Source organism: Scyliorhinus torazame, chromosome 1 (genome assembly GCF_047496885.1).
Source record: "Scyliorhinus torazame isolate Kashiwa2021f chromosome 1, sScyTor2.1, whole genome shotgun sequence".
NCBI classification, from domain to species: Eukaryota; Metazoa; Chordata; class Chondrichthyes; order Carcharhiniformes; family Scyliorhinidae; genus Scyliorhinus; species Scyliorhinus torazame.
This window is the reverse complement of record NC_092707.1, coordinates 152,017,448-152,043,381: the sequence shown is the minus strand read 5'-3', so window position 1 is coordinate 152,043,381 and position 25,934 is coordinate 152,017,448. Positions and strand designations below refer to the sequence as shown.

The 25,934-nt window shown below is 47.5% G+C and overlaps 1 protein-coding gene across 1 annotated transcript in view; it reads right to left on the bottom strand.

Moving 5' to 3' along the window:
• Window positions 1–421: 421 nt before the first annotated feature.
• LOC140415020 (uncharacterized) overlaps window positions 422–25,934 on the bottom strand; it is a 132,752-nt gene continuing 107,239 nt past the window's right edge. The window contains exons 16-22 of the mRNA XM_072501025.1: window positions 23,978–24,090; window positions 20,309–20,438; window positions 16,758–16,897; window positions 15,267–15,390; window positions 14,790–14,948; window positions 5,374–5,536; window positions 422–1,144 (exon numbers count right to left, since the gene is read on the bottom strand). Coding sequence (XP_072357126.1) covers window positions 1,056–1,144; window positions 5,374–5,536; window positions 14,790–14,948; window positions 15,267–15,390; window positions 16,758–16,897; window positions 20,309–20,438; window positions 23,978–24,090 — 918 coding nt within the window. The 3' untranslated portion in view covers window positions 422–1,055. The remainder of the gene's footprint in view (window positions 1,145–5,373; window positions 5,537–14,789; window positions 14,949–15,266; window positions 15,391–16,757; window positions 16,898–20,308; window positions 20,439–23,977; window positions 24,091–25,934) is intronic.

Genomic DNA, 25,934 nt, shown 5'->3' with positions numbered 1-25,934 from the left:
CAGAGCGCAAATAACACGACTCGGAACAGAGCGCGAATAACATAATTCGCAACAGAGGTCAAATAACGTGATTCAGAACAGAGTGTGAAGACCACAATACAGCACAGAGCACGAATAACATGATTCGGAACAGAAGGTGAAGACCACAATAAGGAACAGAGTGTGAAGACCACCATATGGAACAGAGTACGAAGTCCTCTACACAGAACAAAGGACGAAGACTGTGATATAGCTTGTTTAAAGAAGCCAATTATTTCATTTGGATTCTTCCGGTAAACAGGCCTCTTCATGCAGTGTGACCTGTGCGAGTAACTCCAGCCCCACACTATGCTGCAGACTGTCAATAGCCTCAGGCAACAAGGGAAGACAATAAATGCCAGTCTCACCCACAACCCAAGAACCAATTGGAGTTAACAACAGCGATTTTTGAGTTTGTTTAATATTCCTCTTTCATTGTATCAAAGCCAACAATGCTTTTCAAATAAATGTGTTCACTCTATTAAAATATGTGTAAGAAAGTTACACATGGGTGCAAGTAATTCTGATAATAGTTATTTCTGACTAATACAGTTAAACGGCCATAAAGTTAAAAAAATATATACAGAATTTCTTCTCACTCCCGGATCACTATCCAACTCCCTCTTCCAGGAATTCCTAAATTGCAATTCCTGGCCAGAAATTCCAAACTCTCAGTAGATTAAAATATTAGTTTTGAAAACTACCCAGGGCCCTCCTGTAGGTGGTCTTTGTCCCTTGTTGATCCTCATTCCTTTGCCCAACTTCCAGCCACCCCCATTCCACATCAGCACCCCGAGGTGGGGGTGTCTCCACACGTGTCAAGGACAAGAAGTTGGATGCAGTTGTAATGAGGGATGACGCACACGCACATCCAGGGGAGGAGGAGCCCAAATCTCAGAGGCTGCCTGTTAGAAAATGGAGAACACCCTTGTCCCAAAGTGAGGTGGTACAAGGGTCAAAGGGATCAGTGGAGAGGGTGATTATGGGGGGGGCCAAGAGTTCTTGTGTCAGCTTCTTTAACTCTGTCATTTATATCGCTACAGCATCTGAATATCCCACTGTTGAGTCGGTTTCTCCTCATCACGTTTGCAGATCATCGCAGAGTCCCGGTCATAAGACTTGCCGCCTAAAGTGAAGGAGACAAGAATCATGTCAACAGGTTGATAAAAACAGCAAACGTCTTTCTGTCCCAACCCCACTCCAGTTTTCTCTTAAAGTCAATACTGAAGTACGTTGGCATAAATACGGACAGTTCGTCGCTTAGCTGCTATCCCGGGAGAGGATCAGTTGGTTTAGCACAGGCTTGGGGATTGTACTCCACAGAGATCAAAGGTTGGAAGGAATATTTCCACATCCCTGGAATCAGATGTTGGGAGAGGCAAACAGCAAGAGTGGAGGGGCTAAGTGAATTTGGTATTTGGAACAGATTGGTGTGCGTGCGTGTGCGCGCAAAGGAGTTCAAAGGTTGTGAGGCGGCTGACTTGATCAGGTGACCTTCCTGGATCGACAGCGTCTCATTTCAAGTCTCATTCACTCTTCTTCCTGTTAACCTCCACCTCAAAGTGGAGGTTCAGATGTTGGAAGGGCCAAACAAAGTTCATTGTGGCATAGAAGGCGACACTGACAAGTATTTGGTACTTTTGATGCAGATGGCACAAGGGTAACAGTGTGGACTGCTGCAAAGGGCAAAAACATCTCGTACTGGCTATCCTGTAGCTGCCAAGCTGCCTAGACATCTTGAATCTTCCTCCACACTGGGATCATCCTATCAGCCAAGAGAGTGGGGGCAGCAGGACACAACAGAATTAAATTCCTTGGAGTAAGTTTGGCTGTAAAGTGTGATCTACAGACATTTTGTTCTGTGCACCCCCATGCCGATTTCACATTGGACATTTCAGTCATAAGATCACTTACAGCTTCGACATAATCTAATAGGGAAGAGTCAACCACATGTGGGGGTTATGGGGGAGGTTAAATGGCTTGGCAGTGTCCATGATGGAATAGCGTGCACACAGGCTATGTGGAAAGAACAGGAGTGATGGGCCGAATGTTTTTGACTCTTTGGATGTGATTTTACTGGCCACGTCCCGCCGGAATCAGGATGGGTCACGGCTGAGATGGGACGTGGCCGGTAGCTCCCGGGAGAGGCCTCTCCCAGGGCTCCCGGGAGAGGCCTCTGCCAGGATTCCCAACAGTCACTATGCCTCGTGAGATCTAGTGAGACGTTACAATCTGGATCCCGCTCATTGTTTATAAACGCACATCTCTTTTTTGTTTGTTTTTTTGTTTTATAAATTTAGAGTACCCAATTCATTTTTTCCAATTAAGGGGCAATTTAGCGTGGTCAATCCACCTAGCCTGCACATCTTTGGGTTGTGGGGGCGAAACCCACGCAAACACGGGGAGAATGTGCAAACTCCACACGGACAGTGACCCAGTGCCGGGATCGAACCTGGGACCTCGGCACCGTGAGATTGCAGTGCAACCACTGCGCCACCGAACTGCCCTTAAAAATTCACATCTATGCCTTCGCCAGATTGAACTGGCTCCCGGGATCTACTGGCCTCGCCAAGGAGATCCCAGCCGGGCGCCGATTAGTACCAGTCCCCACAAACGGGGTCTAGGCACACCAGTACTTGAGCAGGTCTCCCAGGCGATCGGAGGCCCCTGGGTGACAGCTGTCTGGGCAGGGTGGCACCCTGGCACTGATGCCACCTGGGTACCTTGGGCACGGTCAGCCTGACACCCTGGCAGTGCCACATGGGCACTGACAGACCAGCAGGACCACTGCCAGGGTGCCAGGCTGGCAGTGCCAGTGCCCAAATGGCATTTTGCCCACAACCAGGACCCTCCAACAGTCGAGTTGGGACGTTGGGGGTTCAAGGCATCCCAATCTCTTGTTGCTCGGAGGAGCGTCTCATGGTAGGAAATGTGGCTGAGTGAGGCCTCTGCGAGGCGTTCCCCAACGAGGCCCGAGAAAAAGTGCTGTTAGATAGCGGGAGAAACCCCTTTAATCCTGCCCAGAATGGACACTGTTTTCTTTGATTGCGCCCAATATGTTTTATACTCCAATCAACTCATATCAATTTGTCAAAAGCAGGAAGTGGCGGTGTTCAGTTGAAGTGCAGACTCTTCATTCCACTGACCTTGACATGTAAAGTACAAATGAACAAACAAATTAGAGGCGGGATTTGGCCTCTTGGCTCTTTGAGCTGCTCCTTCATTCAATAAGTATTGGCTAATCTGATTTTAACCTCTATTTCACATTCCCACCTACTCCTGATAACCTTTCAACCCTCTGCTTACCAAGGATTTCTCTCACTTTGCCTTAAAAATATTCACATTTTGCTTACACCAGCTTTCCCAGAAGGGAGTTCCAAAGGCTCACAAGTCTGAGAAAAAGTTTCTCCTCATCTGCGTTTTAAGTGGATGATCATTTTTAAACAGTGACTCCCTAGCTCTAGATTCTCCCACTAGAAGAAACATCCTCTCCATATCCACCCTGTCATAGCCCAGCCTGTCCAAACATTCTTCAGAAGACAACCTGCCCATTCCAGGTATGAGGTTATTAGTTTTATTTTAAAATTGTGAAATCTAGGAGAGAAACCCCAAAATCCAGAATGCAATCTACCAAATCGACAGAATCATGAGTGTGCTGAAGGGGCCATTCAGCCCATCGAGTCTGTACTGAACCGCTGAAAGAGCACCCTACCTAGGTCCGCTCCCATGCCCTTTCCCCATAACCCCAGGTAACCTTTGGATACACTAAGGGGCAATTTAGCATTGTCAATTCACCTAACCTACATATCTTTAGATTATGGGAGATAGACAGTCACCCAAGGTCGAAATTGAACCCAGGTCCCCGATGCTGTGAGGCAGCAGTGCTAACCACTGTGCCGCACGATAAATGAAGAGAGCAAACCTAAAGCAGCTGGCAGAAAACAAGCTCTTTTGTGCCTTTACTCAGTGTTAGTTGTGGAAGTCCAGAATGGACTGGGGTTTTATTAAAATTACAGGTTATAAGGACTTGGCCTAAAAGAAGAAAATAAACTTCTCAGAAGGTAAAGCTTAGTGCTGGAGAAGGGGCTTTGGCTAAGACCATCATTAGAGAAAGATGCAAAGGTGAGGACAGAAACAACTTAGGTGTACATAGCAGACTTTAACACAGTAAAATATCCCAAGAAGCTTCATGAGAGTATAAATCAGGCACATTACTTCTGGCATTATTAGGGCATTCTGAGATGAGAATGATAACATTAAGTTAAAACTGGACTGGGTGCCAATTTGGGTCAACGAGCACAAGGGTGGTGGATGAAGAGGACTTGTTGCTCGGCAGCAAAATTTTGGTTGAGCTTATGGAGGTGAAAGATGGGAGGCTGGCCAATAAAGCACTGGGATAATCAAATCCAGAGATAACAAAGTCAGGGAGAAGATTTTAATTGTGGGGCAAAAGTGGAGTTGGGTGATGTTACCAAGGCGGAGCAGAAGTCGACGGAAGCTCATCTTGGGCTGAAATATATCGTGGGGGTTGCAAAGTGTCTGGTTTGGCTTTGGCGGGCTACTAGGGAGAGGAATTGAGCCTGTGGTGAGAGACTGGAGTTTGTTGCAGGGACCAAAGACAATGGGCTGGATTCTCCGATCCCCGACGCCGAAATTGCGTTCGGTGACGGGGTAGAGAATCTCTGATGATGCCCAAATTGGGGGTGATGCCTCTTTCGCAGTACTCCGCCCCCTGAAAAGCGACATATTCTAGGAGTACACCGCACGCCTTATCCAGGCCTTGAGCCAATGCCTGAGGCCTGCCCAGCGATGCTCCGTCCCCAGCCGGCTGGGTTCCCGACAGCGTGGGACACATGTGGTCTCACCCGTCGTGAACTCAGCGTGGCGGCTGCGGACTCAGTCCAGCACTGCCACAGTCGGGGGAGGGCCGATCCACGAGCAGGGGGAGCTTCAATCGGGGCTGGGGACACTGTGGGGGGGGGGCGGTCTGGAGCACGCAAATGCCGAAGCGAGCTACTATTTTTGCGGTCCGGGTCCGCAGGCTGCGTCCGCTATGCGCATGCGTGGCTACAGACCTGGCAATGCTCCATGCCATATCGGCAGCTAGAGCTGGGAGCACTACGCTGCATCCCTGCTTGAACCCTCCCCCCAGAGCAGGGAATCGGTGGTCGTTTTTCACCAGTCTTCCTGGCGTAAAACACCACCGTTTTCACGCCGGCATGGGGATTCTCCCAAACGGAGAATCCAGCCCAATGTCTTAGGTTGGCCCAATAGTTTGGAGCATTGAGGCAACAGGCAGCTGCTGGCTGGGCTCCAAGACACTGTTCACAAAGCAACAGTTCAGACAACACTCACCTTTGATGTCGAGCACCATCCCCTTATACAAGAGACTCTGGATTGTGCCACTGAGTTCAAAAGTCCAGCAATGCCTCGACAGCCGTTTCTCAGACCAGAGAACAACCTTACTGCCATCATCAGTCACTGTACCAATGGTTTGAAGGCTCAATTCCGGAGAAAACTGCAATACAGGGAGGAAAGGTACATGAAGTAGGAAATGGACTGAGGCATAATGAAAGTGTGTCTGTTTATCTATCGTCGAACAGACTTTGGTGCTCGTATTACAAACTCTTCTCAACATATTGGCTCTTGCTGGCTTCATAGAGGTCTACAGCACAGAAAATTCCCTTCAGCCGATTGTTTTTGACCGGTGCAGATGCAATCACCTAAATCGCATTTTCCAGCACTCGGCCCATAGCCTTGTATGCCTGGCATTGCAAGTGCACATTTAAATACTTAATGTTATACGAGTCTCTGCCTCTCTCTTTCAGGCAGTGAGTTCCAGAGGGTTTTCCTCACGTTCCCTCGAAACCCCTTTGGCATGGATTCCCATATTACCAAGCTGTTCTCTGACACGAAACAACTTTTCTTGATGATGCAAGTCTAGTGAGTGAGCATCATTGGATTATATGACTGTGGAGGGCATCATCTTTGAGGGCAATCATATTCTCAGCCAGCTATCAGCTGTGGCTCAGTGGGCTGCATTCGTGTTTCTGAATCAGAGAGTTGTGGGACCCAGCCACTCTATTGTGGTGGCTGCTTGCTGCACTGTTGGAGGTGCTGCCTTTCAGACGGGCTACCAGCTACTGTGTCCTAAATGCAAGCAATTAATGCAAACCTAAACGGTCGTGGTCCTCGTCCTGGACCCTGGGGAACACCACCGAATAGCCCTCTCCAATTTGAAAAACAGCCATTCCCCGTGACTGTTTTCCATCCTGGAGCCAGTTCTTGTATCTGTGCTGCTGCTGCCCCATGAGTGTTAAATTTTGCTAAGAGGCTTAACATGTGACGCCATTCAATCAAAACCCTTTCAAAATCTCCATACATTTCATCTACATTACCCTCATCCACCCACGCTTATCTCATCAGAACATGATTTTCTCTTCACAAATCAATGTCAACTTTTCTTTATTAGTCCACATTTGTCAAAGTGACTGTTAATTTTCGCCCAAATTATGGTTTCTTAATGCTTCCCCATCACTACTGTTGGACTACCTGGCTTGTAGGTACAAGAATTATTCAGCTCCCATTTTGTGAACGACAGTTAAATCCTGCAGCCCTATAGCACTACCCTTCTTCCTGGGGAAACATGCAACATGCTCATTTAGTACCTCGGACAGACCTTTGGCCTCAACCAACAGATCTCCATTTGGTCTCTAATTGGCTCCAGCATTCCTCTGGCAATAATTTATTCAAAGGATCTGGGCATTGCCGGCAGTGCTAGAATTTATTACCATTCCTTATACAACTGATTACAATGTCCTGGCAAGCCAAAGGACATTTAATAATAAATAGCGTTGGTGTGGGACTGTAGTCACATATCGGTCAGACCAGGTAACAAACCTGTTTTTATGAGGAAACGGTGCTTTCATGATCATCATTACGGATACTATCTTGTTATTCCAGATTTTATAAAATGATCTGAATTTATGTTACCCAACGAACTGCCAAGGTAGGATTCAAACTCGTCTTTCCAGATTATTCGCTCAGGACCTGGATTATTAGTCCAATAACTTAACGACTATGCTACCGTCGTTCTATCATATCTATAGGACACATTTCAATTCCTTTATGTTAGCTGCTAATCTGGTACTTTAAAAAAAAAAAAGAATTTACAGTGCAGAAGGAGGCCATTCGGCCCATCAAGTCTGCACTGGCCGTTGGAAAGAGCACCCCACATAGGCCCTCCACCCTATTCCATAACCCAGTAACCTCACCCAACCTTTCTGGATGCCAAAGGCAATTTATCATGGCCAATCCACCTAACTTGCACATCTTTGGACTGTGGGTGGAAACCGGAGCACCCGGGGGAAACCCACGCACACACGGGGAGAACATGCAGACTCCGCACTGACAGCGACCCAAGCCAGAATCAAAAATGGGACCCTGGAGCTGTGAAGCAACTGTGCTAACCACTGTGCTACCGTGCCGCCCATGTCACTTTGCCCTGACCTTTCCCATTTCTGCTCAATAATTAGCCTGATTCTCTCTTGTATTCTTAAGTTGACATCTCCGCTGTCTCTTTTATGTTTCAGTTTGTTTTCCAATTCCTCCTTCATGTAGAGAGTTCTATTTTTCGATGCCCTCCCTTCACCCTGGTCAACGATACCCTGACTGTATCTGGACACTTTTTCTTGTCTGCCTTTAACTCCAGGCCAGATTCCTCTTCCAGTTTCGCTGACACTTTGGAGGGTGTCCACTTCAGAGTCAACATGAGGGAACAGGCTCTAGGTGCTGAATTGCCTACTCCCTGTCCCGATGTCAGCAAGGTGAGGTCATTGGCCTTGTTCTGCTTGCAGGGATACAGGTAGGGAAGAAGTAGAAACACAGTGTAAGGGTCCTTCCTGCTATTCCCTTATTTCCCCCTTTCTTTTATTTTGCTATTATCATTTTTGATCCACAGGTGATTAATGGAGATGTGTATCTTTAAGTCAAGCAGCAGAGAGAATCAGAAATTCAGAAGTTACAGTCGAGAACAATCTGCTAGTCTCTGCTAGTTTGAACAGGAGCTTCAGACTTTGGATGGGGTGGGATTCAGTTTGATTGCTTAGCTGGTGGTGAATGAATTGGCCAAAATGCCGTACGCTGCCCAGTAACAGATGGCGGTTAGATCCTATCCCAGTGGGATGATTCTCGGAGACCCGAGAGAGCTGTTGAGTTCTAGACACAGAAAGACAAGGACCTGTTTGCTCTCCCTCTCCAGAAAGGCTGTGAGTGTTGTATTCCTGAAGACAGCGTGCTGTATTTCTGAAGCTGCAGAGAACCTGAATGAATGAATCTACAGGGGAACTATTACAGGCTGTAAACAAAGACAATAACCTGCTCTCTCTCTCTCAAGGCTGTGACTGCTGTATTTCTGAAACTAGGGAGGCCTTGATGAATCTACAGCAAAACCTCGAACTGAAAGCAAAATTTGAAGAGGAGCATGGTGTTAAAAGATTATTTTTTCTCTTTTACTTATGGTTTTTACCCCTTTCATCTCCTCTGTGTTTTGCTGTCTTGTGTGCGCGTGTGTAGAGGGTGGGGCAAGTTAAAGCAGGGAATTAGGATTTAGATAATAGTTGACCAGTTGTATTCGCTGTATGTTTCATTATAGTTCTTGTTATTAAAAAAAATTGTGGGGATTTCCGGTGGCGGCTAAGAAGGAGTGGGTCGCAAATTTGGTGGCTACCGTTTCGGTCAGACTTTTGGACCTTTCCCCCCGACTTTTTTGCGCTTTTGAGCGAGGAACTGGAAAGCAATAGTACTCAGGCACCAAACCCATACAGAAGCCGGAGGGACCATAAACAGCAGAAGAAGTGACCATGCAAGGGCACGGTGGAGGCTGTGAGAGAGACCAATATGGCCGATGTCCAGAGCAAGGCGCCGACAGCCCAGCCTACAATGGAGCAGCTGCTACAGGCCATGCAGGAGGGCTTTTTAGCTCTGAAGCACAATAATTTGGAGCCGCTCCAGAAGTCGATGGACCGATTGGAAAAAAGGCTGGATGATCAGGCTGAGAAGCTCAGGAACTGGTGAAGACGGTGGAAGAGCAGGCCGACTTTCAAACGGTGGCGGACGTGGAGATTCGGAGGTTGAGGGATCAGCAAAAAATGCTCCTGGAAAGGCTGGAGGACCTGGACAACAGATCTCGCTGGCAGAATGTAAGAATCGTTGGCCTTCCGGAGGGGGCTGAGGGGTTGGATGCTGCTGCGTATGTGGAGGGTATGTTTCAGAAGCTGCTGGGGAACGAGGTGTTCCCTCGCCCGCCGGTGGTGGACAGGGCACACAGAGTGCAGGTGAGGCAGCCGCGATGAGGGGGTCCCGCACGAGCGATGGTGGTCCGGTTCCACAGGCACCTGGACAAGGAGTGGGTTCTGCAATGGGCCAAGAGCACACAAAGCTCTATTTGGGACAGTAGCACCCTGCGTGTTTACCAAGACCTGAGTACTGAGGTGGCCAGGAAGAGGGGAGGCTACAGGCAGATGAAGGAGATTTTGTGTAAGAACAAGGTGAAATTCGGGCTGCTTTTTCCGGCGCGACTGTGGGTTATGTATGAGAGTCAGCACCACTATTTCGAGGAACCCGAGGAGGCGATGGACTTTGTTAAGAAGCGAGGGCTGGCCCTGAGCTGAGGACACTTGGCCTCATGGTAGAACTTTTAAGTCTATTTTGTTTCTCTCTCGCTGTGAGAGATGCCTGCATGCTTGGGTCCATTCTTTTCGTTTTTTCAACCTTTTTATGTTGATGTATTTTGGTTGCGATGTGTTTTTCTTGTTCTTTTTCGTGGATTCCTTGAATGTTTCCTTTTTGGGTTACTTGTTTAGTTGGAGTTTTGGTAGGGGGAAAATATAAAAAAGAAAATAGTTAAAAAGGTGTGGTTATGATCGGGGTTTTGGGGGAATTTTTTGCAATCTTTTTCTGTGTTTGGAGAGGAAGGGCTGAAAGTGCCTGGTACGTCTTATCTCTATTTGTTTGATTTAAATTGCACTATTGTTGGGGATGTCTCTGACTTGTATGGAGCATTTGTTTGAGCAGGACTGGTTTGGGAAAGTGGTGTGGATGGGCCGGGGGGAGGGGAGCCAGGGAACAATGGGTGAGAGACGCGCTTGCGCCGAAGCTGGGAGCCACCAGGCTAGCTGGGTGGGCTAGTCAACGGAAGCCAGGTGGGGAATGTTCTGCTGACGAGGATGGAAATTGGACATGGCAACAGTGAAGAGGTCATGGGTGGAGCCGGCCAGGAGGATGTGTGACGCATGGCTGGGGGGCTGGCCAAGGAAAGGGGATGGCTGATCGGCAAAAGGGGGGGGGGGGGGCAAAATGTCCCCCAACCAGGCTGATCACCTGCAATGTTAGAGGGCTAAACGGGCCAGTGAAGAGGGCGCATGTGTTCGCGCATTTGCGGGTTCTGAAGGCGGACGTAGTCATGCTGCAGGAGACGCACCTGAAAGTGACAGACCAGGTTAGGCTAAGGAAGGGCTGGGTTAGTCAGGTCTTTCATTCGGGTCTCAACACTAAGACTAGGGGAATTGCGATCCTGATTAATAAAAGGGTTCAATTTGAGGCGGAGGGTACAGTTGCGGATGGGGGCAGCAGATTTGTTATGGTTAGGGGTAAGCTCGAAGGGGTGAGAGTAGTCTTGGTTAGTGTGTATGCCCCTAATTGGGACGATTTGGATTTTATCAGGAGGTTGCTAGGGACGATCCCCGACTTGGACTCGCGCAAACTGATCACGGGTGGGGACTTTAACACAGTCCTGGACCCGAGCCTGGATCGGTCGTGTTTAAAAACGGGCAGGATGCCAGCGATGGCCAAGGAACTGAGAGGGTTCATGCAGCAAATGGTGGGGTGAGAGCTGATCCGTGGAGATTTAGCCGGCCGTCGGCGAGGGGGTTTTCATACTACTCCCACGTACACAAGGTGTATTCCCGAATTGATTTCTTTGTCATGAGTAGGGACTTGCTGGCCGGGATGGTGGAGGAAGAATATTCGGCAATTACCATATCGGACCATGCTCCGCACTGGGTAGATCTACAGATTTGTAAGGATAGCTTTCAGCGCCCACAATGGAGGCTGGAAGTTGGATTGCTAGCAGACGGGGCGGTGGGTGAGAGACTCAGGAAATGCATGCAGAATTATCTGCAGGTAAATGATACCGGAGAAGTCTCAGCAGAGGTGCTCTGGGAGGCGCTGAAGGCAGTGGTGAGAGGGGAGCTGATCTCAATCCGGGCCCATAGGGACAGGACAGACAGGGCAGAAACGGACCGACTGGTTAAGGAAATTTTACGGACGGATAGGAGCTACGCGGGGTCCCCGAGGCCAGAGTAAATCAGGAAACGACAGAGGCTGCAGGCCGACTACAGGCAAGGCTGTGGAGCGGCTTAGAAAGGCAAAAGGTGCGATATATGAGCATGGAGAGAAGGCCAACAGAATGCTCGCGCAACAGCTAAGGAAGAGAGAAGCGGCTAGGGAGATAGGAAGGATAGTGGATGGGGAGGGAAATCTGGTGGGGGACCTGGCAGGGCTGAACAAGGTGTTTAGGGACTTTTATAGTAAGCTGTACACCTCGGAACCCCCCACGGGACCGGAGGGGATGAGGCGATTCCTGGACGGACTCACCTTCCCAAGAGTGGATAGGGGGGTGGTAGACGGACTGGGGGTCATGGTCAGGATCGAAGAGGTATTGGGGGGGGGGGCCTGAAGGTCATGCAGTCGGGTAAAGCCCTGGGGCCGGATGGGTAACCGGTGGAGTTTTATAAAACTTTGCCGAGATTGTGGGGCCGGTGCTGGTCAGGGTTTTTAACGAGGCAAGAGACAGAGGGGTTCTACCCCCGCCGATGTCGCAGGCCACTATTTCGCTTATTCTGAAACGGGATAAAGACCCAGAGGCTTGTGGGTCTTACAGGCCGATCTCTTTGATCAACGTAGACGCTAAGTTACGAGCCAAGATCTTGCTGACTAGAATTGAGGACGCAATTGCGGAGGACCAAACCGGGTTCGTAAAGGGTAGGCAACTGGTGGCTAATTTAAGAAGGTTGCTTAATGTGATTATGATGCCCCCGGAGAGCAGGGAGGCAGAGGTAGTGGTAGCTATGGATGCGGAAAAGGCTTTTGACCGGGTCGAGTGGGACTATCTGTGGGAGGTGCTGGGACAGTTTGGTTCGGGGAGGGGTTCATTGACTGGGTTAGGCTGTTATATCAGGCCGCAGAGGCTAGTGCAAGGACAAACAGGACAACATCAGATTACTTCAGACTGAACCACGGGACAAGACAGGGTTGCCCTCTCTCCCCACTGCTGTTCGCACTGGCCATAGAGCCCCTGGGGGTGGGGTAAATCAGACCCAATAGCGGGGATGGACGGTATCATGGAAACCCTGAGGGAATTTGGCCGGTTTTCAGGATATAAATTGAACATGGCTAAGAGCGAGTTGTTCGTAATTCAGGCAAGGGGGGGAAGGAGAGTAGGGTGAAGGGGTTGCCGTTCAGGCTGGTAGGAGAAAGCTTCAGATACTTGGGGATACAGGTAGCACGGGACTGGGGCAAGTTGCATAAGCTCAATCTGTCCCGACTGGTGGAATGAGTGAGGGAGGAGGTTCGGAGTTGGGATGCGCTCCCGCTGTCACTAGCAGGGAGGGTGCAGACTGTTAAGATGACGATTCTCCTGAGATTCTGGTTCATATTTCAGTGTCTCCCCATTTTCATCCCGAGGTCCTTCTTTCAGAGGCTGAATAAAATTATCCTGGGATTTGTCTGGGCGGGGAGGTCCCCGCGGGTGAAGAAGGTGATGCTCGAAAGGAACAGAGGGGAAGGGGGGCTGGCATTGCCAAACTTCAGCAACTACTACTGGGTGGCCAACATAGCTATGATAAGGAAATGGATGGTGGGTACGGGGTCGGTTTGGGAGCGGATGGAGGCTGCTTCGTGCAGGGGCACCAGTTTGGCAGCCCTGGTTACGGCACCTCTGCCGCTCCCGCCGGCGCGGTACTCCATCAGCCCTATAGTGGTGGCGGCTCTTCGGATCTGGGGCCAGTGGAGGAGGCATATAGGGGAAGTGAGAGTATCGGTGTGGTCCCCAATCTGCGGCAATCACCGATTTGCCCCGGGGAACATGGACGGTGGGTATCGACTGTGGCGGAGGGCGGGGATTGCGAGGGTGGGTGATCTGTTCCTGGAAGGGAGTTTCCCGAGCATGAGGGCGTTGGAGGAGAAGTTTGGGCTGGCGGGAGGGAATGACTTTAGATACTTGCAGGTGCGGGATTTCGTGCGCAGACTGGTGCCGTCCTTCCCACGCCCCCTGCCAAAGGGGAGGCAGGACAGGGTAGTTTCTAGGGGAGAGGTAGGTGAGGGTAGAGTCTCAAATATTTACAAAGAACTCATGGGAGCTGAGGACCTGAAGCTTAAGTTGGACGAGGAGCTTGGGGGTGGGGGAAGAGAGATGGAGGACGGTATTTGGGCAGAAGCTCTGAGCAGAGTAAACACGACCGCAACATGCGCTAGGCTCAGTCTGATCCCGTTTAAGGTCGTGCTCCGGGCCCACATGACGGTGGCCCAGATAAGTAAATTCTTCGGGCTGCAGGACAAGTGTGCCAGATGCGTCGGTGGGCTGGTTAATCACCTGCACCTTTTCTGGTCGTGCCCTAACCTCAGGGGATACTGGCAGGGATTCACGGACATCATGTCTCATGTTTTGAAAACAGGGGGTTAATGAGTCCTGAGGTGGCAATCTTTGGGGTGTCGGAGGACCCGGGAGTCCAGGAGGAGAAGGGGGCCGACATCGTGGCCTTTGCTTCCCCGGTAGCCCGACGACGAATACTGTTGGCATGGAGGGACTCAAGGCCCCCGAAGACCAAAGTATGGCTTTCGGACATGGCGAGCTTTCTCGGTCTAGAGAAAGTTAAGTTCGCCTTGAGAGGTTCACTATCGGGGTTCGCCCGGAGGTGGCAGCCATTCATTGACTTCTTCGCGGAGAATTAATCGGCAGCAGGGGGGCGGGGGGAGGGAAGTTTAGGCAGGTCCTTGTGAGAATGGAGTTCTGGTTTGCACTATGCATTATTTGCTTCTTTTCTGTACGGTACTGTACAATGTCATTGTTTTATATGCCAAAAATACCTCAATAAAATTGTTTATTAAAAAAAAAAGCAAAAAAAATAAAAATAGTTTACACATTTAGGGCAGCACAGTGGCGCAGTGGTTAGCCCTGCTGCCTCACAGCGCCGAGGTCCCAGGTTCGATCCCGGCTCAGGGTCACTGTCCGTGTGGAGTTTGCACATTCTCCCAGTGATTGCGTGGGCTTTGCCCCCAAACCCAAAGACGTGCAGGGTAGGTGGATTGGCCACACTAAATTGCTCCTTAATCGGAAAAAATTAATTGGGTACTCTAAATTTATTTTTTTTTTAAATGGTGTTAGCATTTACAACCTTGGTGACTGTAATTATTGGACAGCCAAGGGCCAAAGACTGAGTATTTTTCTAAGAATTATTGGTGAATTCACTCGTGTTGCGACACCGGGTCAAGTGTCCGGCTGGAATTCACCACGCACTAGCCCAGGGTGTTGTAACAGTCCTAATACCCAGCGATCTTAAATTTCCTGCGTCACCATGCCAGCCCCGTCGCACAACTTGAGCATCACTGCATCACTCAAACACCCCAAACTATGCTACATTCAAAGAAAGGTTGTTAATCGTGATCCCCTCTTTATATGTGGGATCAGCGTAAACAAACAGCAAGCATCTTACTTTGGGTTTCAGCATCCCTTTCTCATAGAACCAGAGCTGCTCAAGTTCCTTATTCTCAGGAGCAATGATGACTCGACCAGACTTTACATCCTCCAGACACACAGTAACCGATAGGAGACCCTTGGTCTCTTTATTCCTGATTTGGAAAAGTGCAGGTTTCTGTAAAGACAAAGGATTTAACCTTGAGGATCAGCTGGAGTAATGGTCCCTCTTTGCTTCCCTCATACCTGTGTCGCAGCAGGAGTGAGGGAATCAGCACAATTTCAGGTCAGGGAACTTTGTACACTCGAAGGAGAGAAGCTGAAGTACTGAAACCTCTAGTCTGGGGTCCCACGACTGGGAGCGAAGATCGGAGTCAGCACGTTTTAATACTGAGATAGCAAGATTTGGTTTTAAAAGGACAATAGATTGCAGGTTGGAGTTTGGGGCTTTAGGTTTGACTGACCATTGACAAGAAGCACCTAGCCTTGCACTAACCTGAGAGACTGGTGATATGGATCCAATCCTGGAGAAGCCGCTGTACTTGGGCCAGTTTGAAATCTCAACTGGCTCCAGGAGAACTTGGCGACCTCGGAAGTTGCTGTGCTCGTAAACCACCCAGCTGCAGATGGCAAAGAGAAACAGGTGGGTCACAGCATGACAACATGAGCTCTCTTAATATCCTTTAACTTCTGGGCTTCCATGCAACCTGTCACTGGCTGGTTCGGGGTGTGGAACGCCTGGGAACCTTGTATCACGATGCAGTCACAATGGGGTTGTCAGGCCAGAGATGTTTGTGCCTGGCGTCTTGGTAGTTCTGCCCAGTGTGTTCATGTTAGGACACTACTCCCTGTCACAATGCTCAGAACCTGCCATGTGGAACCAATCTCAGGCTGTAGAACCAGCCACACTTTGAAACTGTTTCAATTGCACAATGAGACTTTCCCCAAACTTCAACATTGTTCAGAGTCTCTGGAAATCAAAGAGCTAACCCCAGAACCGAGATTCAAGCAACACAGGAGAGCATTCAGAGTAGTGTTTTTTAAAAATATGTTTTTTCCCATTTTTCTTCAAACTATTTTCCTCAACAGTTACAGAAATATAGAAACTGAGAAAGAAGTCTGTTTGACAGTCGGGAATATTCCAAACAGATAACGAGGAGCTTTTCTAATTGTCTGTGGGAAGGTGGGACACGTGATCCATAAAACAATGCATCAGATTAGTGAGACAAAATTTTTGGTGAGACAAATCATATTGCACTCTTATAAAATAACCCCCTTTAAAGCAGGAATAGTCCTTACTTTGCAATTAAAAAGTGATGTGACCACAAGTTTCTGGTTTTCGGGTTTCTCCCCCAATTATCCATGGATTGCCTGGTCTGATATGCAACTTGGAAACGGGTTCTGCTCTCTCCCACTGCCTCCCGTAACAGGCCTTGTTGCAGAGGGAGGGACACTCAGGTGTGACAAAACCATGAATGTCACTGGTAGGAAAAACCCATTCCCTCCATTCAACACCAGCCTATTTAATGCGGCTTAAATAGGAACTGGACAGTGAGCGTCTCGTCACTCATCTCTGTCACACTATCTGATCAACACAGGTAACTAATATATATATTCCAGGATGCAGTAATCACACATGTCAAAGAAAAATATATTGTGACACCACAAACCCCTGCCACAATGGAGGTGAATGAGTAATTCCTGACACCCATGTCTGGACACTGGACTGCTGATTGATTTTACGCACATAACCCTTATTGTGTAACTATCCTCCACTAACTGCATTTTTGCTGGAGAAATAATCCTGCTTTTATTGGGATACTTTGCTGTAGTTTGGAAATTTTGTTTGCCGCAATTTACGAGTAAATGTCCCACTCCCACCTCCAACTCGTTGACTGACAATATTTGTTCCGGAAAATAAACAATTTCACTTTCCAAAGAGAGTCATCCAAAGAGGTATTATTCAGTAAAATCACTCAATACTTACACACCGCCACTGACACGGAGAGACAGAACCAGATTGTTGTAACCATCCGAAAGCAGATTCTTCACTTCCGAATCCAGCTCAATCTCCTTTCCTTCCAAGTTCTCCAAGCTATATAAAGTGAGTGATGGCTCAGAGAAGACCTACACGAGACAGACTGTTATCAAATGGAGAACACACTAACTCCATTACTCTCTTTGATCCGCCATAAACAAATCCTGGTTTTCAGGCACGCTTTTCAACTCAATTTTTGAGAGAGCTGAAGATATTTTTTAAATTTAACTGGGAAATTGTGGGACAACCAGAGGCAAACACTGTCTCATCAAGGAAGAACTTGCTTAGAGATTTATTTTGTCTTCATTTAATAAGGGCAATTAAATGAAAGACAAAATAAATCTCTGTACAATAAAGTTAATTAACACGGGTAAGAAAAATGTGTATATATATATATATATATATATATATATATATATATATATATACACACACATACACACACACATTTGTTTATAAATATGAGAAATGCCAATAAAAAGATTTTTTAAAAAAGAACATACTTTAATATAGTGAGCTCAGAGGGGCTCAAAACCCTTCACAGTCAATGAAGTACTTAAATGTGGTCACTGTTGTCAGGTTGCTGAGGGCCACCTAGGTGGGATGACCCATTGGAGGTCTTTGGTGGTAGATACGATTATCTTCACTCAATACCTACTTCCCCAATATGGCTGAGATAGGAACTGGAGAGGAAACTCTGAACCTTTCCCTTGCTCATCTTTGAGAAGTTGACTAAATCTTATATTTCAGACCAAGCACTCAGTGGGATTTGAATTCACCTTGGGTGGTAACACAACACAGGAAGCCTGACATTTTGCTCTAATTCCTTTTCACGTTTCGATTCATTGTTGCCCGAGAGGAATTCATAGCCCAGCAACCTTCTGTACCTGGCGGTAATGGCTGGGTAAGTTGTTGCAATGTGTCGGTTGAGGGCTAAGTATTGACCAGGAGATCATTGAAAGCACCCCTCCTCTTCTTCAAAAAAGCACTGTGGAATCTTTTTCATCAATTTGGATGCAGACAGATGCTCAGCTTAAAGTCTCATCCAAAGGATGGCATCTCTGCCAGTGCTGCACTCGAGTCAGCCTAGACGTGTTCAAGCACCTGGGGTGAGGCTTGAATTACTGATCCAGAGGCAAGTGCTCAGCAAACAGTGACACGTCTGTAGGTGAGCTGTGAATCTGTCATCCCATGCACTCTTCCTTCTTGTAGTTTCACAATGTTTTAATGAAGGGGGACGTTAACATCTGGGCAGGGATCTGGTAGGATATCAAGGCCATCTTCTGAGGGACAGTGGGAGATCTGGTCACTTCAATAGCCGAGCCTCACTGCATGAAATTTACAGGACAGAAACAGGCCATTCGGCCCACTGATGTATAGAGTCATAGATGTTTACAGCATGGAAACAGTCCCTTCGGCCCAGCTGGTCCATGCTGCCCAGTTTCTATCCCTAAGCTAGACCCACTTGCCTGCATTTGGCCCATATCCCTCTATACTCACCCTGCCCATGTAACTGTCTAACATGTCTAACCCGCCTCTACCACAGCCTCTGGCAGCTCGTTCCAGATGCTCACCGCCCTCTGTGCAAAGAAATTTCCCTACTGGTCTCTCCCCTCTCACCTTAAACCTATGCCCTTGAGTTCTAGACTCCTCCCTCTACCTTTGGGAAAAGATGTTGACTATCTACCTTATCGATGCTCCTCATTATTTTACAGACCTCTATAAGATCACCCCTAACCCTCCTATGCTCCAGGGAAAAAAGTCCCAGTCTATCCAGCCTCTCCTTATAGCTCAGACCATCAAGTCCTGGTAGCATTCTCGTAAATCTCTTCTGCATTCTTTCGAGTTTAACAAAATCCTTCCTATAATAGGGTGACCAGAACTGAACACAGTATTCCATGTGTGATCTTACTAATGTCTTGTACAACTTCAACAAGACATACCAACTCCTGTATTCAATATTCTGACTCAATAAAACCTAGCATGCTGAATGCCTTGTTGATCTTTAATCTCAACAGAAGCCCCCTCACATCCTACCAGTATATCCTTCCACTCCTTTCTCCCATGTGTTTATAGCCAGCTTTTTAGCCATGGAGAGAGGCTGGATAAGCTCGGGTTGTTTTCTTGGAGCAGAGATGGCTGAGAGGGGACCTGATTGCGGTGTATACGATTGAGGGGCATGGACAGGGTGGATAGAAAGCGGCCGTTCCCCTTTCAAGGGTCAATAACCAGGGTGCATAATTTTATGGGGAAAGGTAGGATATTTATAGAGGATTTAAGGGAAACCTTTTTAACCCAGAGGATGGTGGGAGTCTGGAATGCACTGCCTGGAAGGGAAGTTGAGGCAGGAAACAGCAATTTTAAAAAAGTACTTGGATGAGCCCTTGAAATGTCATAACATTCAAAGTCATGGGCCAAGTGCTGGGAAGTGGGATTAGTGTAGATTTAGTGTAGTTTTTTTGTTGGTGCAGACTCAAAAGGTCGAATGGCCTCTTCACTGCTTTAGGATTCTATATATGCATTCTATTTGCTTAGTGGTAGTGAGGTCCATATTCTCAGCACTCTCTGGGTAAAGAGATTTCTCCCAAATTCCATGTTGGATTCATCAAAACAAAATATAAATATAAATCCAATCCAAAATTAGAAACTAGCCTATAATTTTTGATGCCAAGTATTTGGCTTCCTCACATCCACCCCTCAAACCCTTTCATTAAAGGAACCCTAGTCTAATCAACCATTTCTGACAATTCATAACATCCCACCGGCCAGTTGTTTACTGGTTCTGGGCCTGTGAAGACTGGGTTACTTAGTGCCTGCCAAGTCTGCAATCAGGCCAGTCACAAGGGTTTGAGGGTTCAGGAGAGTTCAGTGGGTCAGAATGAGGTGGTGGTGGTGGGGGGGGGGGGGGGGGGGGGGGGGGAGAAGGAGGAGGAGGAGAGAAGAAAAAGAGTGGTCCTGGAGCAAGGGCAAAAGCCCAAACCGTGGGAACTCCTGGTTCCTGTTGACCCTCAAAAATTCAATTTTTTAAGCTTACCCAACTGGGACGCCACCAGATGTGGCTGAGCGGAGTCATTGTTCAATAGGCTGTAATAAAGTTCCTAATGATTTCATAGGACCCCAAGTTGCATTTACGAAGGAGGCTCCTGCTGGATACCCAGGAAAACAGTGGTGTCAAAATAGCCATTGGGGAAGGGAAAGAACAGAAAGCTCACTGCTTGGATTTTAACTCCCATCCCATCTGATTTTCACTGGGGTGAGGGGGTTAAAATTACCCCGCAAGTCATATTCGCTGTCTGCAATTGTAAACTAAACCTTTAACCAACTGAGCCATTTAGTCAGGATAAATGAGCAAGTTTCTCTCATTGGAGATCCACTTTAAAAAGCACCTTACATTTATATAGCATGTGAAACAAAGCAAAATATCCTCACATGAGCATAATCTAGACTTGGTCAAAGAGGTAATTGTTTAAGGGAGCAAGTGGGCGATGGTGGATACCTACATGTGGTACGGCCTTGATACTTCGCACGTGAGTGGTCATCCTGCAGCCCATCGATTGGAGGTCTGGGTACTCTCCTTCACTAACCACAAAGACTCGCCCATTGTAGTCCTGGCCCTCATATAACGCCCAGCTGAAAGACAAAGCATACTTGGATTAGTGCACACTGCACCAACCTGCAACATTGAACAGTAGCTTCCAGCAAGATCGCAAGAATAGAATTGTGCAGAAACCCATCGGGCCATGTCAGTAATTATGCATCACATGAGCCTCCTCCCAAAGGTTTCTTGACCTAACCCAATAATCTGCACTTCTATTCCTTTCTCCCGCATGTACTTAACTGGCTTCTATTTAGTTACAAAAGGATTCAAAAATGTAAGGTCAATTTTACTTCAAAGGGGATGAACTACGAAAGGAGAGAAATGTGTGCCCAGCTTAGTTGGGGACCATTTCGAGTTTTATGTTACTGGACAAGAACCCAACCTATGTTAGGAAACCAGACGAGACCTCAACAATTTTTTCAATTTGTGAAACTATGAGGAAAGGATACTTAATAATAATAATAATAATAATAATAATAATAATAATCTTTATTGTCACAAGTAGGCTTACATTGCAATGAAGTTACCGTGTAAAGCCCCTAGTCGACACACTCCGGCGCCTGTTCGGGTACACAGATGGAAAATTTAATGTCCAAATTACCTAATAGATGGTCTTTCGGGACTAGTGGAAGGAAACCGGAGCACCCAGAGGAAACCCACACAGCCACGGGGAGAACATGCAGACTCCGCACAGACAGTGACCCAGCCGGGAATCGAACCTGGGACCCAGACGCTATGAAGCCACAGTGCTAACCACTGTGCTACCGTACTTTGCTCCAGGAGTGATTCCACTGACAAATACTGATCTTTCATATTAAAAACAAACTTTATTATTAACATAGTATTAACCACATTATCGCAGAAATATTACTTTTCAATCAACAGTTAAACAATTCTTAAAATAAAGGGAAACGCTTTAACTACTAACTTATACTTCAGAATCATAAAGATTCTGCTATGTAGGGATTCTTCTATCTTCAATTAAACAAAACCCGCACGTTAACATAAACAAATGACAAAAAGGAATCAGGAATCGCCCACAGTCACCATTAACACATACACTCCCCCTCCCCAACCCTCCCAGCCCCAGCCCCCAAACCCCCTGATGTTCGATGTGATCCAATTCTCGAAAGTGCATAATGAATAAAACCCAGGAACTGTAGAATCCCTCCATCCTTCCCCTCAGTTCAAATTTGGCCTTTTCAAGTGTCAAGAATTCCAGCAGGCCCCCCCCACCCCCGGTCACGCCAGGGCACAGGGTGGAGAAGTTGATCTCCACCCTAATAGAATCTGCCTTTGGGTGATCAATGAGGCGAAGGCTACAACATCTGCGTCCGCCCCCGTTCCCAACCCCGGCTGGTCCGATACCTCCTGAGGGCCCGGGTTCAGTTTCACGTGCACCACTTTAGAGATTACCCTAAACACCTCCTTCCAGTATTCCTCCAGCTTTGGGCAGGACCAAAACATAGGAATGTGGTTTGCGGGGCCCGCCCCACAATGTTCATAGGGATACTTGTTGTACTATGTAAAGATTTCCTTTCAAAAAAGTAGGGACACACCCTTTCAGGCACAACCTGCTGTCCTTGTCAGACTAAACAAATTCCACAGGCAAAACTGCTTGCAATATTGAAGCTGAGGTACAGGTCAACCAGAATATGATTATAAATGATGGAACAGTTGAGAGACTGAATGATCTTCTGTTGTTCTTATAAAATAGAAGATTAGCACTTCGAGCACGCAGTGCTTTCGAATGCCAGTGTGGGGGTCCACAGAGCAGAGATACAGATGACTGCGTCCTCCTGGGGAAGTGGGAAAATTCCGAAGGAGAGTTCTCACTGGGCAGGACAGTAATGAAAGAGCAACATCAGCAAAGGGCTTGGGCCACAAATTCACATTGCATTCTCGATCAGGGAGAAAAATTCAAAAATTACTATTTAAACACCAATATTCAAAACTTTGTCGCATTGCTCCACTATTAGCTGGCTGAAAACACTATCTCGCTGTCTGCTCATGTTTGAAAAGTGTGAAGTTGCAATGTTTGCAGTTGATAGAAACTCAACTATTTACAGGTACTAGAGCCAGTAATCAGGAGGTAAATACCAATGACAATTTGACACTGTACATATGGATTCTCATCCCTTCATGTTCAGAATCATTTTTTTAAATGTTGAAATGTGAAATAAATTTTTTCAAATTTATTTTCTTATTTTGCCATCTCTCTTCCCTTCATTCTCCTTCCATCCAATTTTTAATTCCTCTTCTTTTTATCTTTCTATATCTGATTTGACATTGAATTCAATCTCCTTCTCAACTCTTCCACTTTCTAAACCATTCAATCTCATTAAGACACCTAGTTGGACACAATGTTTGCTCAGGTCTCTGATTCCCTGTTTCCTTCACTGTGGTTTCCTTCACAGCTCACATTTCAGTAACTGGTGGGCAAGTAATCTTTGAACTGAAGGGAGCAGGGGGATAGTCTAACAGCGGACATTGTTATGGGGTTGGTGTATGAACCTGGGACGTCATTCTCCGACCCCCCGCCGGGTTGGAGAATCGCCGGGGGCTGCCGTGAATCCCGTCCCCGCCGGTAGCCGAAGTCTCCGGTACCGGATATTTGGCGGGGGCGGGAATCGGGCCGCGCCGGTTGGCGGGCCCCCCCGCTCGATTCTCCGGCCCGGATGGGCCGAAGCCCCGCCGATAAATTTCCTGTCCCGCCGGCGTGGATTAAACCACCTTTTGAACGGCGGGACAAGACGGCGTGGGCGGGCTCCGGGGTCCTGAGGGGGGCGCGGGGCGATCTGGCCCCGGGGGGTGCCCCCACGGTGGCCTGGCCCGCGATCAGGGCCCACCGATCCGCGGGCGGGCCTGTGCCGTGGGGGCACTCTTTCCCTTCCGCCTCTGCCACGGTCTCCACCATGGCGGAGGCGGAAGAGACTCCCTCCACTGCGCATGCGCGGGGATGCCGTGAGCGGCCGATGACGCTCCCGCGCATGCTAGCCCGGGGATGTCATTTCCGCGCCAGCTGGCGGGGCAACAAAGGCAGTTTCCGCCAGCTGGCGGGGGGGAAATTCCTCCTGCGTCAGCCTAGCCCCTCAATGTTGGGGCTCGGCCCCCAAAGATGCGGAGCATTCCGCACATTTGGGGCAGCGCGATGCCCGTCTGATTGGCGCCGTTTTGGGCGCCAGTCGGCAGGCATCGCGCCGTTTCGGGAGAATTTCGCCCCTGGTCCCAGATAGCAAACTAATGGGAAGAGGAAAGACCATGAATGTAAAAAGACTTGCATTTATATAGCACCTTTCACAACCTCATGACATTCCAAAGTGCATTACAGCCAATCAAGTACTTTTTTTTTTTGAAGTGCAGTCATTGTAAAGTAGGAAACACGGCAGTCAATTTGCACAGAGCAAACTCCCACAAATATCTATGTAATAATGAGCAGTAAATCTGTTTTACTGATGTTGATTGAGGGATAATTAATGGCCAGAACACCAGACGTAACTCCCCAGCTCACACAACAGGTTAATTTCATGATACACTGTGTTACAATACACGGGCAATCAAATGCATTTACCTGCCATTTAGGACCCTGCATGATTGCACCTTAAAATCTTTTGGGATCCCCAACTTTTTCTCTTCGAGTATCAGGGAGGATCCACTGAATTCAAACTCAGAGTAGACCTTGATCTTTGAAAGAAAATAATTTGAACTTTATTTTCATCATACATGGATCAAGACAGCAACAGGGCCAAGGGAAAGATTAATACCAACAACTAGCAAAATGAGTAATAAGAGTAATTGAAAATTCATGTGATCGATCACTAATCTATTCTGGCGCATGGTCTCTTTGTTTTGTACCTTCCCTCTTGTGTGTGTCTAAGTGTGTCCATGAGCTTTGAGAAAATAACATGACTTGCAGTTATACAGCACTGTCATATGTCCTCAGCAAATCCCAAAGCATTTCATAGCCCATGAAATATTATAAGTGTAGTGATTGTTGTAAGGTAGCAAGTAGGAACCCAATTTGCATCCAGCAAGCTCCTGCAAACAACAATGTGACTTTGGTCAGATTATCTGCTTTTAGAGATGTTAATTCAGGATAAATATTGGCTGCCTATCAATCTAATCTTAAATGTTGACATAGTTTGAAACCAACTCAAAGTGAATTCCACAGCCTCATAGCTGTGCGTGCGAAGAACTTTATCTTGCTCCCTGGTCTAAATCTCGTAATATAATTTTCTATCTATGGCTCTTTGTTCCTGGTTCCCTCAGCTACTGGAAACAGTCTGTTTCGATTTGCCTTCATTCATTCTTTCATAATTTTAAACCCTTCTGTTATATTGCCCAGATTTCCCCACAATCTGTTGGTTGAATGGTGGCCATTTTGGGGATAAAAGTGGGGGGCTGTTGCTGCGGTGGGGTTGGGGTGGTGACAGCCACATTGGTCTTGAGGGAGATCTTCCCACTTTGGGCGGGGTGCTGTCCATGTTCTGACACATCTTACGGTGTATGTGCTGCTTGTGAGCGATGGCAGCTCAGAGCCAGAGCATGCTGTCCATGGTAATCTGAACTGTGCAAGGCCATGGTGACAATTAGGCTCCCAACCTAGTTCAACAATGGAGTTGGGACTTCGCCCAATTCAACATACCATTCCCCATCCAACACTCTGTCGCACTTCTCCTTTTCTGAGGAACCCAATGTTAATATAGTGGTTAGCACAGTTGCTCCACAGTTCCAGGGTTCCAGGTTCGATTCCCGGCTTGGGTCACTGTCTGTGCGTAATCTGCACATTCCACTCGTGTCTGCGTGGGTTTCCTCCCACAGTCCAAAGATGTGCAGGTTAGGTGGATTAGCCATGCTAAATTGCCCTTAGAGTCCAAAAAGTTTGGTGGGTTATTGGGGATAGGTTGGAAGTGGGGTGCTCTTTCCAAGGGCCGGTGCAGACTTGATGGGTCGAATGGCCTCCTTCTGCACTGTAAATTCTATGATGTAGATCCAAAGGAGAAGTTTGCATTAGTGCAACACACCCAAGAAGTCATTTGAGATTATGTGAACCTTGCAAGTGTAGGCTTGTTATTTAAGTGGGTTATCACAGCCAATGCTTATCCTGTCACATGTTTAATGTCCACATGTGCACTTTCTGCCAGAGAACATTCAGGAGTCAGACGGGTTCACTACAGAACTCAGGGACAATGAAGCTAATTGTAGCATCCCTACCCCTATCCTAATGAAAGTATCCAACTCATTAAAGACCTGGGATAAACCCCTGGTACCTCCCAATAGGTTAACTGAATCAAACTGCACAAAAATAGTTCATTTGGTCAATCATACATTTGTTTGCTTTTTGATTGGACTACCTGGCTAGTTCCAGTCCGATGATCTTCCCCCCCCAATACTCAATCTGGGGTCTATCTAAAACCAATGTTTTGTACAAGTTCAGCATACCTTCCTTGTTTTTGTACTCCGTGCCACTATTGATAAAGCTAACTTAACCTCACTTACAAAAGAAATTCAGTGGGACAATCTGGAGA